Below are 15,368 nucleotides of genomic sequence, written 5' to 3'. Positions count from 1 at the left end.
TCTTACTACAATCTCAAAGCTTTTTCCGCGTAACAATATTCATCCTGATTCGACATACGAAATGCTCACTTCAATTATAATTTACTTGGAACAACGTATGATCGTGTTGATTAAGATAACAACGTATTTAGTCATGAGAATAATTTTGATTTTTGAGTAAACAACGAATTTCTGGAGTTGGCAAACTTTTGGCTAGACAGAAATCAAATACTCTCATTATCGCGACAAATAAAAGGAACTTCAATTCTAGGGAAGTTCAATTTCTCCCTATCAAATGTATCTCAAGAAGAGATAACTGGGATTCACTACGAAATCATGTTTATTTGAAAATTAACAACCAAATGATAGTTTTGAGATAAAATTCTCTATGTGACATCTGCAGCTGTGAAAGCTAGTGTATTAAAGACGAATTAATTCAACCCACTTGAAAGCAAATGAAACCTATCATTTTCCAAATAATTATGCTATTTTCCCAGCTCAAGAATTGATTTTTGCGGTACTCCATCGTTTTTCTCTCAGTGTGCGGACAGCTATCGCGTATGACTCAGCTTCGCTGTCACCTCTGTTCACACATCCACTGCGACAAATTTTCTTATCAATGATAAGTTACAAATTATACTATCACTTGACACGTGGCCTCGTTCCAAGTCGAGGCGACTAAGCGATCTACCCAAATATTGACGCTTGACCGTTTTGCTCTCAAGTTTTACGTTCGATTTTTCGTGCTGGAACTTGGGGACTTCAGAAGGGCTGCAGATAAGATAAGCCCCCTCGCTGCAATCAGCTTATAATACCGGAGTGGGATAAAGCATCTCTTCGATACCACCGCCTATTATTCATAAAATCGGCTGTGGGGAAATGAAAATTAAAAGAAGCGAGCTTCAAATTATCGACAGGATCTAATTTCTCTTCATCATACAAGGCTAATGATTAGTTCAGGCAATTGATCTTTGAGATTCTAACGACAGAGTTGATTGTCAAAGCAGAAACTTATGATTATGCGATTATATTAGGCACCAGGGGCTGAACTCTTGTTCTTGTTCTTATTTTTCGAGAAAATTTTCTCCCGCTGTGCCATCAATTCCTCAGCAGTGATGATCACCTGGCACCTGCCGGCGTAGGAGTTGCACCTCAGACCGGGGCAGCACTGACTCACCGATACGCACTGAAAATTCAGAATGTTAAGAATAGTGAGAGTTGAATTCGTATTGGTAAGAGATAAAATTCCGGAGTTTGAGTATCTGTTTTTACTCACGGGGTCACCGTGTCGACCAACAGTGCAAACTGACTGTTTATCAGTGGAGCGGGCCGTGATAAGTGTGACAGCCATCAGGCCAACGAGAGCAAACAACAACACTTTGGACATCTTGAGTGGGATGAATTCAATAATGATCAGTGGAGCTAGAAATCGAAGAAATTTAATTAATTTTGTGGATTTCATTTGTTTGGAGGTGGACACCACGTGCGAGGGTCAAGAGGGTCACAATCCGTTATTTGACGTTTTTTTATGGGAGCAAACAACAATACTTTGGACATCTTGAGTGGGATGAATTCAATAATCATCGATAGAGCTAGAAATTGGGGAAATTTAATTAATATTGTGCATTTCATTTATTTGGAGTGAGATCAAATTCTGCAGAAGGAAGTGCATAGGACACATCCGGAAATGATTTATTTGAATTAAATGAATAAGTTTATTGAAATAGTAGGAAATAAAGTTTTCCTTTAAATTGAAAATATTTTGTTATTTGGGACGGTGTTTGTATTAAATAAATGGCTCCGTTTATTATCGAAAAATGAATTCTTCATTAAATTGCGTGAGAAAAATTTAAATAAAAACCATAACTATTCAGCATGATGCAAATTACATTTTCCACCGAATTATTATTTTTTTAAACATTAGTTATTTATAAATAAATAATTGAAATTGTCCAAACTTTCGGAAATCTTATGTTTTAGGATAAATTGATTGTTTACAAATGATTTATAAAAAATCCTCGCAATTTTCAAGAATTGCAGTTGTTAAATTATTTCACGAAACTTTCCCCAAAACTAAATTCTAATTTTTTCAGATTTTTAAGACGTTTTCTAGCAGTTCAATACTGAGATTCAAATTCAAATGGGACTCGAATGAAAGCTCTGATGTTCGACTAAAAAAGTAGAGAAGCATTTCACTGGATAAAAAATTGTAAAGACGCTTGGATATCCTTAATTTTTATTGAATTTCCGTTCTTTCACAATAGTAAAGACAACATTGCGATTACCATGGCCGAGAGCAAGACCTTGCGAGACCCTGCTCAACCCTCAAGGTGAATCTCTGTCTTCGTTAGCGAATTCTTTACGCACATTCCGTTATTTCACTCCAAGCGAATGTATCCTTCAAGGTTGCCCGAATGAGAAGGTTACGTGTGTCACGCTCTACCACACACGACCACTTAATTTTAATTAACGATAGCAAGCGTCAACTGAATATTCCACTGTCCCATTCCATTTTTAAGAAACAATTGATAACAATTGATAATTGTTCTGCACGGAGAGAAATATTCAGTAAAAATTACGGAACAATTCACGTAATCCGCAATGGAGAATCGTCTTCCGGCAATTTTTATAGGAATGAAAGAGAAGAAATCTGAAACGTTCAGTGAATTTTCAGGTTCATCACCGAACAAAGTACGAAATTGTCACGTCATTTTTCCCGAAGAAGTAAAATCTTACAGAAACTTGCCGACTTATTGTGCCTCCAAAATCAAAAATTCGTGAACGTTCAACAATTTTTATGAAGCTGGTGAGTTATTTCTACGTTCCGTTCCGTAAAATTTCTCAATCGTTGGGGAAAAATTACGGAACGACTTGTCCCCACAGCGGTGAGTCATCAGACGGCTGATTAATTTTTACGGAACAAATCGTAGAATTTACGTGGCGATTCGTACGATTTCAGTTCCGTTTCACACTTTTTATTAAATTTTACTTCGCTCGCGGATTCCGTTTCAAAACTTGATTTTTACGTTTTTATCTGGTAATCTTTATTGAATTTTTCTCTCCGTGTGTCAGTTACCGACTAATCAATGCAGTCAAAATAATCAACGGTTTTGCGCCGATAACCGCACGACAGATGGAACAAACAAAAAGTTGGGATGCAATACTTACGAAGATAGAATCACTAAGATTGACTCAGTCTCGGTACAGAGCGCTGGAAGGTTACACCACAACTGAACGGCCAAGACGTGATGGAACGCATTTATACGAGAATTGAGTTCTGCGACTGTAAGATTTATCCTCCAGTTGAACGTAACATGTATACACAGCGTTTGTTTATGTTCTACACGCACAAAGCAGCAATCACCAGATTTCTCAGAATAGAGTGAGGTTGATACGATGAACGCGAGTTTGATAAATGAACAGAAGTCAGTATTTAGTTTGAATAAGGAAATTTTGTATTTGTGACGGGATCGTGACACATGAGGAAATTTGATAGCGATACAGTATAGCCTACTTTTATAAGTTATCCGATAAGAATTCAAGTTCTTTTATTCATTGTTCACCATTATTAATTACTATTGGCAATGAGTAGTCGCTGATGTTGGATTCCCGATAAATTAATTCACTCACACGGGTTTATCAATTAAATAAAACTGATATTTATTTCAGGAATAATTGTTTTGCTGTCAAGTTTTGTGACAGATCTGAATGGATATATTTTCTATTTGAGATTTGTTTGAGAAGAGGTTCTGGTAAAGTGCGAAAATGATACTGATTTTAGTTGGGGAAGCCCTCAGTTTTATATATCTGAAGGTGCAAAGGAATTCATTAGCAAAGTGGTAAACCGGTTTAAGTCAACTTATCTCCCAATTGAGTTTTTGAGGAATATTTCCGAATCTAACGGAGATAGCGAAATTTTCGTAATTACATTTGTTGTAGCTCTCAATCGGCTCTACAAAAAAGGTTATATCAAAAATTTTGCTATCTCCCTTCGATTTCGAGATATTTATTGAAAACTGGTCAATAGTGAATTGCATTTTGTTGAGAAAGGAACATTCATTTCTTTTGGATAAGTAAATTTTGTATTTACGACAGGATCATGACACATTTATCAGGAAATTTGATAGCGATAGAGTATAACCTACTTTTATAACAGTTCTTCGATAACAATACTTATAAGTTCTTTCATTCATTGTTCACCGTAATTAATTACTATTGGTAGTGAGTAATTAATGGGTAGTGTTAATTACTAATGATACTGGTCGGTCGCTGGTCTTATGTGACACATCTCGCAAAATAGAAGAGACAGCGATATGGTTTGCAGCACTGGTCCGTTGTCCGGCACTAAACAGAACAAGGAGAAAATGATTATTTTCATGACTGATATTTTTCCATGTTTCGAAGCCGCGTACTCACATATTCTCCAATGTCACTGCACTTCTGTGGAATTATATTGTCCTTATCGGCCATCACTGTTATAGCGAAAGCCATTGTGGCAATGAGGAGGAACAGAAATATTTTGCTCGTCATTCTGTGCTTTTTAGGACTGTACACCTTGAAATGTTGCGCGTTGTTCGATTGTCGACTGACTTCTGGATAACGACGCCAAGCTCTTTTTATATGGAGTTCTGTGGATGATATCAATTTGGCGATCGTTCATTTATCAATTATTACGTGATGATTATCGGTAAGAGAGGTGTATCACCGATAGCGAGGCCTTTTCCAAAAATAGCACAAGATTGGATGTACAGTCTGTTTAATTGATTTTGCTAATCATCTTCTCTCGGAAGAGCGGAACAATCGAAATTTCAAAGTCGATCTTTTGTAAGTAATCGTTGCAGTCAGCGATTTTTTTAAATATCCTATTTACTAAAGATGAACGAAACGTGAAGTTGTTTTATATCGAAATATCTCGAAACTGCCTGACCGCTAATCCTTAATTCTGATTGGTCAATATATGACACGAAGTTATTTACAAAAAAAAACACGCGGCATTTTCAAATTCTTCAGAGGTAAATTTTTTTTTCACGTCATATATATATGATATATATATTTCACATGTATATATACTATCGATGAAATTAATAAATTCTGTCCTTTTATGGAGACCGATCATTTTAAAAAATTGAAGATAATTAATTGAAAATGAAAACATCTTTATAGATTCTTTTACTCTACTTCGCTATTCAGTTCAATCATTAGTCGAATTCTCTTTGATTCATTATCAATATTTATAAGGTATTCATGGGAAAATGAAATTCAATGAATTTCATTCCTTCATTTCAACAAATGAATAGATCAGCGCGCGCGAGAGCGCGCGCATAGATTTTGTATTACAGAAGGCGATAATTCAATTGGGGGATGGGTATTTCAATTCAAAGATGATTCTTTTGTATCAGGCCGGGTTGTGATTGAAAACTCATCAATATCAGGGTCTTCGCTTCATAAGGATTGAAAATGTAGATCGTCCATCTATTCCGCATATCAATAAATGTCACATCGAATTAGTTCCAATAATTTATTTATTAAATCGAGAATTTATACATTACAATCACTTTAATACATAACGATATGATGTGTGCTCCGTCGTCATTTCTACCTCGATAACCGATCGTCTTTAGGATCGACGCATTCACCTAGCCAGCGTGGGCACTGTAATGGCTTGCAACAGTGCGCGGAAAACATACACTAAACAAAAATCGAAGGCAGTTGATATTAAATCTGATTCAAAACTGATTGAATGAAATTGAAAAATCTTTCCTGAATTTTAATTAGTTAGTTGTTGAATTTCACCAGCTCCTCGTTAAAATTCACCAACTAGTTGTCAAAATTCAGCAACGAGTTGGTAATTAATTTTTTCAACAACTAGTTGATGAAATTCCCCAAATAATTTTCTCCACGTTCACTTACCGGTTCTCCTATTTTACTGCACGCATCGCCCTCCCCATGATGACCATTTCCATCGGCCATCACCATCGTAGCAGCAACCATGGCAATGAGAAGGAGCAGAAATACTTGCCGCATGATTCTGTTTTTGAAAAAATTGTCTGATTGTCTCTTTATCCAACGCGCAATTGCTGAGGTTTGATCGCTGTTAACGATCGAAGCTTATATACGTCGGCAAGTGACATTCGGTTCTTCTAATCATCAATTTATCGTCATGAATGGTTGATGTATATCATTCTGTTCAACACCTGCCCGTGACAAATATTGTTTCGATATCCTCCATGGGTTGAACGATAAGGTTTCATCAGCTGGAGACTGCTATCAATACAACTTTACCTTCACAAACGAATGCCTTCATAATTAATTGAATTAAAGGAACTAGTGTCAATGTCACCTTCACATCGTAATCAACTACGGCAGATGGTTATGATGTGAAAGATAACAGTTGATCAATGATTGCTTGGTGTCAATGAACGTCAACCGAAATCGTAGATAATGCCACAAATCGAATGCTATTGATTCCAAAATGCTAGCAACTGATTTCAAAAGAAATAAAAATAATTGGTCAATGCTTGTAGAAAAATTTTCTCAATTCATCGTCTGGAACCTAAATATCAACAGTATTTTAATGAAAACTCAGCACCATTTACTTTGTATGAGGAATTTTTTATTCATCACTGGATGGTGATGTTTTAATGGTGACATTTCATAATAAATTAATGTGATTTATTTTCATTTATAAATCTGATTCATAAATTGAAATAAATTTCAATTTATAAATCTTTAGTAAGAGTGAAATTGCAGAGAATGTTCATCTTATGAGACACATTTCTGTTATCAATATCGACAATTCCTTACCTTCACAATTGAATGAATTTAATGAAGAAAACTTGTATAAATTTCAAGAACTAGGTCAGCTGAAGGTAATATCAATCAAAATGTGAAAGATGTCAGTTGATTTTAAAATTTTTGCAACTGATTTCTCACGAAATAAAAATAATTGATCAATACTTGCGGAATAATTTTCTCAATTCATCATCTGTAACCTAAATTGTAACGGTATTTGTAATGAAAAGTCAATACCATTAACTTTGTATGAGGAATTTTTTATTCATCACTGGATTCTGATGCATTAATGGTGAAATATCGTAATAAACGAATGTGATTCATTTTAATTTATAAATATCCGTGTAATAACAGCACAGTTTTTGATAATGCTCATCTCATGTGACACATCTCCTTCGGTATCCGAGACAGCGGTACGGTTTGCAGCAGTCACTTTCCGTTTGGCACTGAAAATGTAAGAAAGAAACATTTGTTTAGAAAATTTAGCGAATTCGGTGGGAAATTCTATTGGAATTCTATAAGAATTCTATGGGGGTTTCTAAAGGATTTCTGTTGCAATTCTATTAAAAAATTCTACTTATTTTTTTGCGCTGATTCTATTGCATATTTGATAGAAAAAAGTCAATATATTTTTAATTTCTGTTCGAATTTTTCTCTTGAAAATTGATGCCCAAGCATTTTCATAGAAAAAATCTCAGCAGAGGAAATCAAACAGAAATTCGAAATCTATTGACTCTTTCTTATCGAATATCCAATAGCATCAGCGCAAAAAGAAATAGAATTTTTCAACAAAATTCCAATAGAATTTTCTAGCAAATCCGCCAGGTTTTCTACCAATTTTTTTTGTACGTGTATCAACATTCGACGTATTTTCAACTTTTCCGAAACGTCTACTCACGAGTTGACCAATTTCACTGCAGGTTCGTTGGGTTGTAGGGGAGGGTGGGGCAAAACGGCCCCCCTTCAATTGTCAATAACTTGTGAATGACATTGTGAAAATTCCCAGTTTCGACTTCATTTTGAAGATAATTTTTCATTCTTCAAAACGAGCTCTAACTCATCCCAATCGGATTATTGAATCGGAAAATATTGACGATTGAAGGGGGGCCGTTTTGCCCCATCCTCCCCTACCATCGAAAGGCCCGGCCATTGCCATTGCAGCAAAGATCAGGGCGATCAGGAAGAGTGAAAATACTTTGCTTATCACTCTGTGTTTACAAAAATTATAGACCTCACAATGTGGCTTGTTATTCAACGATTGATGTTACAATCAAGCGGAACTTTTATATATCGGTGAACACCTGCTTTCTTCACTCATTGATTGATCGCTGATTATGTTGACTACATGTGTTTCATTCAGTTTACACCCAACACTTCTCGCATTAAAGAAGAATTTTCCTTTTATTCAGACGTTTTTGCTGTCAGACATTCGATTTTGCTGTGCGACCCAATGCACATCGCTTCATTCACCATAAAACCTTCCGCCCAATTATATCGCATATCGACGGGAATTGAATGTATAATTTTCCAGAAAAATTAACGGTTAATCAGTGCTTCCAATTAACGACTCTCCCAGTTATTTCAGGGTTCACAGAGTTTTGAGATTACACGGCAAATGATAATAGCAGTCAAATCTGGACGTTACCGACGTCGAAAGGTTATGAGTTATGAGCTAGGTTATGAGCCTAGTGTGCGAAAGGTTATGAGTTCGATTCCCCGTGGAACCGAGTTTTTCAACCGAAGGCTCCGGCGAGCGGGAGGTCGCTAATAGAGTGACCGCCTGTACCGGCATGGGTTTTCTGTGGTTTCCCATGCTACTCCTATGTTCTATAGGAGTGCGAATGCGGTACAGTGTAGAATCCACAGCCGCATGCATAGGGTTGGATAGGGCCGATTAGCCAATCAGAGGGCAGAAAGGGCCGGAATATAAAAAAAAAAAAAAACCTGGACGTTTGCTAAACTTCGAAAAATGATCGTTACTCAAAATTACTTCAATAATACGGAAGTGCTACTAATGGATGATTAATTTACTGGTGGACTTCGCTGACCACATCGGTTGGCCCCAGCAGCTCCGGTCGTAATTGCAATTAATAGAATACATGACAGGGGAATGGTTCCAAACGTGATGGGTTTTTACTGGATTTTGGTGGGAAATTTGATAATGCAGAGCGCAAATAATGAAAAGTAGCTGGATAGTTCGGTTTTTGATCTTGAGTTTGGAATACCTGATTTTACTCTAGACATTCTCATTGAACGGCAAAAAGATTCAAGTATATTTATACTCGAATGGGGGAACTTTAACTTGAGGCAACACACACCCTCCGGATGCCTCACATTCTCTATTGACTTTTTCGTCACCTGTACCGAGACCGCATGAATGAACTCGTCGTAAATGCGAGCAAAACATGCGTGACTAATTTTTTCAATTGCACAGTTGAGACAGATAAGTGACGTCACCCTCCAAAGTTCAATATTGAAATTGTGCGCTCAATGAATTAGCGAAGAGATTCCGGGAATCCTGATGTCATAGTCTCAATAATTTCAGCGAATAAGGCAGTTCAATTTCCTTTTTTATCAATTCAATCACTGCTCTTGCGCTGTTAATAGCGAATACTCTGTGCAGAAGTAAACTAAAATAATTGATACATCAGTTTGTTGTAATACCCGAGCCGTGAAAATAATTTCCAGTTATAATCCAATCGTCTATATACATCACCACGTATCACACTGGCAATAACAAAAACCGCTCGACGAATTGGTCAAATTGATATTTTCCAACCCGGGGGAAAAGTTTCTCCTCTTGCTCTCGGGCCAATATTTGTCGGAATGCCCTATCACTACGAGTGATTGAACAATTAATTCGTGAATGCCGGGCCACTCTGCACATCAACATCGCTCTGCACTATCGCGAAGCAGTGGAAAATACTTCAATCGGGATAAAAGTACATTTACTTCATTTTCAACAGCAATTGCGCCTACTCGGCGTTCGGTATTTTCCTCGGACCGGATCGACAGTTTCATTTTTCCTTTCTCAAATATTGGACTCATTGATTTTTTATCAATTGATATCTTTTTAATTATGCAAATTAATGCAAATTCATTGCCGCGCCAATTTCGGTCTCCCGCTCCAATTTCTGCCGCAAATAGCAGAAGGCAAATTTGTTTGTGTTGTTACATCAGGTGATTATAAGAACAGTTTTAAGGCCAGCTGTATTGACTACACAGTTCGTTTACGAACAGATGCCCGATGATCAATAAGAACCTCACTTACATTTGTAACCTTTTGACCATGATTGAGGCTAGCAACTGCAATCAATACTTCACACAATTGCGAAACAGCTTTAGCTTTGGCGAAAGTCCACTTTCCCCCCGAAAAAAGCCTAAATATGGCCCTTTGGCTGCGGTTGAAAAAAAAATTTTTTTTATTTCTGCATTCCTGGGGCAAGTGAGGGGCGCAGTGGCATTAGGCGGGCCAGACAATACAGAATCGCCGTTTACCCGGTGGAAAAATTCGATTTTGGCGAAAGTCCACTTTCCCCCCGAAAAAAGCTTAAATATGGCCCTTTGGCTGCGGTTGAAAAAAAAATTTTTTTTATTTCTGCATTCCTGGGGCAAGTGAGGGGCGCAGTGGAATTAGGCGGGCCAGAAAATACAGAATCGCCGTTTACCCGGTGGAAAAATTCGAATTTGGCGAAAGTCGACTTTCCCCCCGAAAAAAGCCTAAATATGGCCCTTTGGCTGCGGGTGAAAAAAAAAAAAATTTTATTTCTGCATTTCTGGGGCAAGTGAGGGGCGCAGTGGCATTAGGCGGGCCAGAAAATACGGAATCACCGTTCACCCGGCGGAAAAATTCGATTTTGGCGAAAGTCGACTTTCCCCCCGAAAAAAGCCTAAATATGGCACTTTGGCCTCGGGTGAAAAAAAAAAATTTTTTTATTTCTGCATTTCTGGGGCAAGTGAGGGACGCAGTGGCATTAGGCGGGCCAGAAAATACAGAATCGGCGTTCACCCGGTGGAAAAATTCGATTTTGGCGAAAGTCCACTTTCCCCCCGAAAAAAGCTTAAATATGGCCCTTTGGCTGCGGTTGAAAAAAAAATTTTTTTTATTTCTGCATTCCTGGGGCAAGTGAGGGGCGCAGTGGAATTAGGCGGGCCAGAAAATACAGAATCGCCGTTTACCCGGTGGAAAAATTCGAATTTGGCGAAAGTCGACTTTCCCCCCGAAAAAAGCCTAAATGTGGCCCTTTGGCTGCGGGTGAAAAAAAAAAAAATTTTATTTCTGCATTTCTGGGGCAAGTGAGGGGCGCAGTGGCCTTAGGCGGGCCAGAAAATACAGAATCGACGTTCACTCGGCGGAAAAATTCGATTTTGGCGAAAGTCCACTTTCCCCCCGAAAAATGCCTAAATATGGACCTTTGGCTGCGGGTGAAAAAAATTTTTTTTTTATTTCTGCATTTCTGGGACAAGTGAGGGGCGCAGTGGCACTAGGCGGACCAGAAATCGCCCTCATTTCAGGCTCGAGTGAACGATGAAATCAAGCCTGTCGTAGGCCTGAGTCGTAGGGTTGACCCTCGCCAACCCTAGGCTCGCACAGGCTTGTTTCCATCGTCAGCCTATATAATTCCTACCTGGGTATCAGTGTATTTTGCGACAGAGAAAGCTGGAGTTGAAATTGCATTCCATTCACGACATCCTTCATCGTAAAAACTTGCGTCTTATCAACAAACTTCCTGATCACAGAAAAAAAGGAACTTTTTATTTTAAAAAATTTCTCAATTCATCATGACTCAACATATACGCAATCCACTCAATCTCAACCTTGAGCAACATATTTGTGTCTTGCTCATGACTTAAACTCTGAAATTCCCGGACTTTTTGTTGTTGTCATGAGTTAATCAGCCGCTTTGATTAGAAGGCATAAATTCTCTGAAGTGGATGGCGATGATGCCGAGGTGAAACAGATAAATATCAGCGGAGTGGTCGGGAATACCGACCCATTCAGTCGTCAATAATTTTCTAGGTGAAAACAATCAAACACTTCGCGTGGAGGATCAACTCCATATGTGATATGTACACTGGATTGGCAAGCAGGAGATAACCCCAGTCTTCTTCCCCCTTATCACTCTCTCTTTTTTCGTTACAGCTGTGGCGCTCGCACTGCATATAACAGCATGCGCGCTTTGGAATTCCCGTCTGATAGACTGTATTGGCTTTTCCAAGAGAGCGCTGACCTCAGCTGTTTTCGTTGTTTGACATTCGATTTTTCTGCGGAGAATCTGCATGTTGACATTGGCGGAGACACTGGGCATTTATCGGCTTTTCGTGTGGGAATTACGAGCGTTATTACTTATTGTATTGACGTCTCATGAGTGATTTTAGAAGAAATTTAATCGCTGCCAGAGTCCGTACTTGGAATTTGGGTTGAAGCACTTCTGAATTTTTTTCAAGTTCATCTCCTCAATTATACTGTTGAAAATTTTCCACTGAAATTTCCGAAATTTCAACGAATTTCAAGGAATTTTCTCACTGAAAATTCATAATTTCCGGAGAATATCCGCGGCAACTGTAAATTTCAATTTAATTATTCCGGGAGAATTGATGAAAAATCTGTGAAATTTGGAGAAATCTCTTCACGAATTCCAGATTCCTCTGAACGTTCAAGGAATTTCTAGAACAATTATTTTACTTCCAAGAATGTTAAAGGAATTAATAATAATATAATAATTCAAGGGAATTCGGTAGAGAATATATATTTTTGTTTGATAATTCATGAAAATTTTGGAATTTTCGTCTACTGGTCGCTATAAAATTGCGACTTTACTTGAATTTTAAAAATAAAATTATTTTAAAAAATTTTTTCAATTATTTTTTTCTGTTGGTGTACATTAGGATGACATCAAGATGAAAAATTCGCCTGTATTTTTGTTCGCTCGCTCCTATTACCCACCGAACCAATAACTTTACCGAACGAGTGTAAAATATCCTCCCCAAACAGGAATTTTTTCATTGAATGACACTTCGCTCCCCAATTACCTTTCGTACAGTAAAATTCGTCACGATTTTCTAGGCGACTTTCATCCACCTTTTCTCTCCGTGCGCCAAGACCAGCACCCTAATTGAAAAATGCGAGGATCGATACGGAAAAAGCCCTGAAGACATTTTAATCAATGCCCAGGTACTCGCGTGCGAACAGTTAGGTGAAAGGTCCCCTTCCGTAGCCGACAACAACTTCCGCACGCACATCCGCCCTCACTTGCCTACACTAACAGCTCTTTTCCGGCACACGAACCCCCTGTTCTTGAGTTATCATGCTCCACTAGGAAGGAATTATGTTAGACACCTTTACACATGTTGCACTTTTTCGCTCACTCCGGGGTTGGATCGATCCTCATTCAACAGTCTTCCCCGGAGACCGAATTAGCAGTTAGAATTTCCTCGAGCCTCACCCCCCCCCTTCCCCTCCGGGGCAGGACGACTGTAAATCTCAGTGTCGCACTGTCTTGAGCGGTTTGGCTCCTTAAATCTATTGCTTGGGAAGTACAACGATGTTTCTTTGAGATTACGGTTGGGTCGAGGACTTGGACAATTTGGTAATTGGATCAGTCGGGCGTGCGACGATTTACTGCCTACAGTGAGAGAAAAAAATTTGAGAACTCACTTTCTTGTCGCGAACAAATTATCCTCGTGTCTAGGGCAATTACGAAATCTCTTGACGAAAGTTTATTTTCTCAGTGGATCGTTTTGAATGAATTCAAAGCAGATACAATTGCACGGAGAAAAAAATTGCTAATATGCGGACCATATTTAATTGAGAGAAGTCAATTTTTTTAATGGCTTAAAGCTCAGAATGTTTGCGCTTCATGGAAGCCCAATAAATTCTCATTTATCACTATCGTTCCGCGTTACATCACGAATATATTACGTATCGAAACATTGGAGGTGCATAAAAAATCATGAAAACAATGAATACTTGAAGATTGAGGATTCTTCTGCGCGACTTGAGTGAGTTCATTTGCGACAAAATCATACTTGAGTACGTGAATAGTTTGAAGCATGAGGCCTTTCTCGAGGAAAAATTACTTGCCTCAAGTAAATATATTTCGGATATAAGAATTTTTTAGAAAAAAGGAGAAAGTGTCTGCGATCTCAGGATATCCCTTCAACCTCTGAGTGAAGTGAGGAAACTATCTCTGTCCACATCTCATGTTCCTCCGCAAGGAAAGGTCTTGATAAACTTCCGTCACCCTTCGATTAATCCAAAAACCAAATCCAACAATTTCTGAGTTACCAACAAGCGCATTCCTTCATCACCAATCACACATCAACGACGAGATAAAATTCAGGAAGCAATTTCTCCCTGTATATTTCCCTGCTGTATACTTTACACCTTTCACCCGAAACAAAAGCCCGTGGAAAGTGGATAACCATGAAAGACATTGCGCGGATCGAGATGTTAGTGTTTGGTTGTAAAAAGAGAAATTTGTCAGGTAAAAGTTTTGACGATATAGGGGCTGTTAAGGAGCTCCGTAAGACGATTCTCGCCTATCGCCTCGACTACTCTGACCCTCTGTGTCTTTTTTATTATTATTAGAATCACCCCTACTTGCGTTATTGTTACGATCCTTCTGTCTCGAGTTTTTTTTCGCCAGCTGGGGCCATTATTCTTACGCTCCGAGGATGTAAAAGCGATACAAGTTGCGGTGGAAATGTGTAACGGCACTTTCAAGTTGAATCAAATCTCGACGAAAGAAGAAATGGGGTATCGTAAAATAAAATACGCCCGCAGTGTGAATATACCCATAAAGAATGGGAGGATATAGCGTCATAATATTGTAATGGTTGAGGAAGGATGTTGAGAAAAGTGATCGATGTTCTTCGAAAAACAGTTTATGTAGGTAGTTCGTCTGCATTCATCCGCGGAGTGAATCGAAAAGAGAGTCTCATTGTTCCTTAGTTCTGATTCAAATTCTAAACCTAAATTATTTTTTTCAAATTAAAAAAATTTTGACATTGAATTTTTCGGAATTTTTCTCATTTATTTTCCCTTTTTTTATGAAATTAGAGAAAGATTATGGGCTACGCCCCCTGCTCGCTCCGCTCGTCAACCCCCATATGATCTCCATATGACTCGCATGACCCTTATTTTGACCTTTCTGACCTTACGGTCACCATTCTGACCTCATTTGAACCCTTATTCGGACCCTTGTGACCCTTATTTTAACCCTTATTTTAACCCTCACTATAACCCTCCTGACCCTTATTCTGGCCCTCATTAAAAAAACACTTGTGACCCTAAACCAAAAGTTTAGTTTTCTCCGCGTGGAATTTGGAATTTCCCTTCATTCCTCTTCTCGCACAGTTCCATTCCGCTAAACTTTCATTTTTATTCACCTTATATTTTTTTATGAGAGAAGATGTATGGAGGCAGGTTGGCACCAGCCATTTCCTCGCAATTTCCTACTGCTGTTTTTCACGTAAACTTTTTGGTCCTTCATCTCCCTCCGCTTCTCCTCCTTCCACGGCGCATACATGCATACATTCGCTTCGTAAAATATCTGCTAAGTAGCCGCAGAAGCGCGCGAGGTGGAGGGGGGGGG

The 15,368-nt window shown here is 38.4% G+C and overlaps 1 protein-coding gene across 1 annotated transcript; it reads right to left on the bottom strand.

Moving 5' to 3' along the window:
• Nucleotides 1-880: 880 nt before the first annotated feature.
• Nucleotides 881-3,255, bottom strand: LOC107037345 (omega-conotoxin-like protein 1). The gene is made up of 3 exons (XM_015255858.1): nt 3,148-3,255; nt 1,256-1,401; nt 881-1,165 (listed from the first exon to the last, which is right to left on the bottom strand). The coding sequence occupies exons 2-3, from the start codon at nt 1,364-1,366 to the stop codon at nt 1,010-1,012; spliced, it is 267 nt and encodes an 88-aa protein (XP_015111344.1). The 5' UTR covers nt 1,367-1,401; nt 3,148-3,255; the 3' UTR covers nt 881-1,009.
• Nucleotides 3,256-15,368: the final 12,113 nt, after the last annotated feature.

Source organism: Diachasma alloeum, unplaced genomic scaffold, assembly GCF_001412515.2.
Source record: "Diachasma alloeum isolate Michigan unplaced genomic scaffold, Dall2.0 Dall_scaffold_00217, whole genome shotgun sequence".
Taxonomy (NCBI): Eukaryota; Metazoa; Arthropoda; class Insecta; order Hymenoptera; family Braconidae; genus Diachasma; species Diachasma alloeum.
Note: the sequence above shows the minus strand (reverse complement) of the source record. Positions and strands in the feature narration are given on the sequence as shown.

Bases quoted from the DNA above. Each gene is read 5' to 3' on its own strand.
- LOC107037345 (XM_015255858.1), bottom strand. From the start codon at position 1,366: ATGTCCAAAGTGTTGTTGTTTGCTCTCGTTGGCCTGATGGCTGTCACA. The intron at 1,166-1,255 runs GTGAGTAAAAAC...CTGAATTTTCAG, and splicing joins TTGGTCGACACGGTGACCCC to TGCGTATCGGTGAGTCAGTG.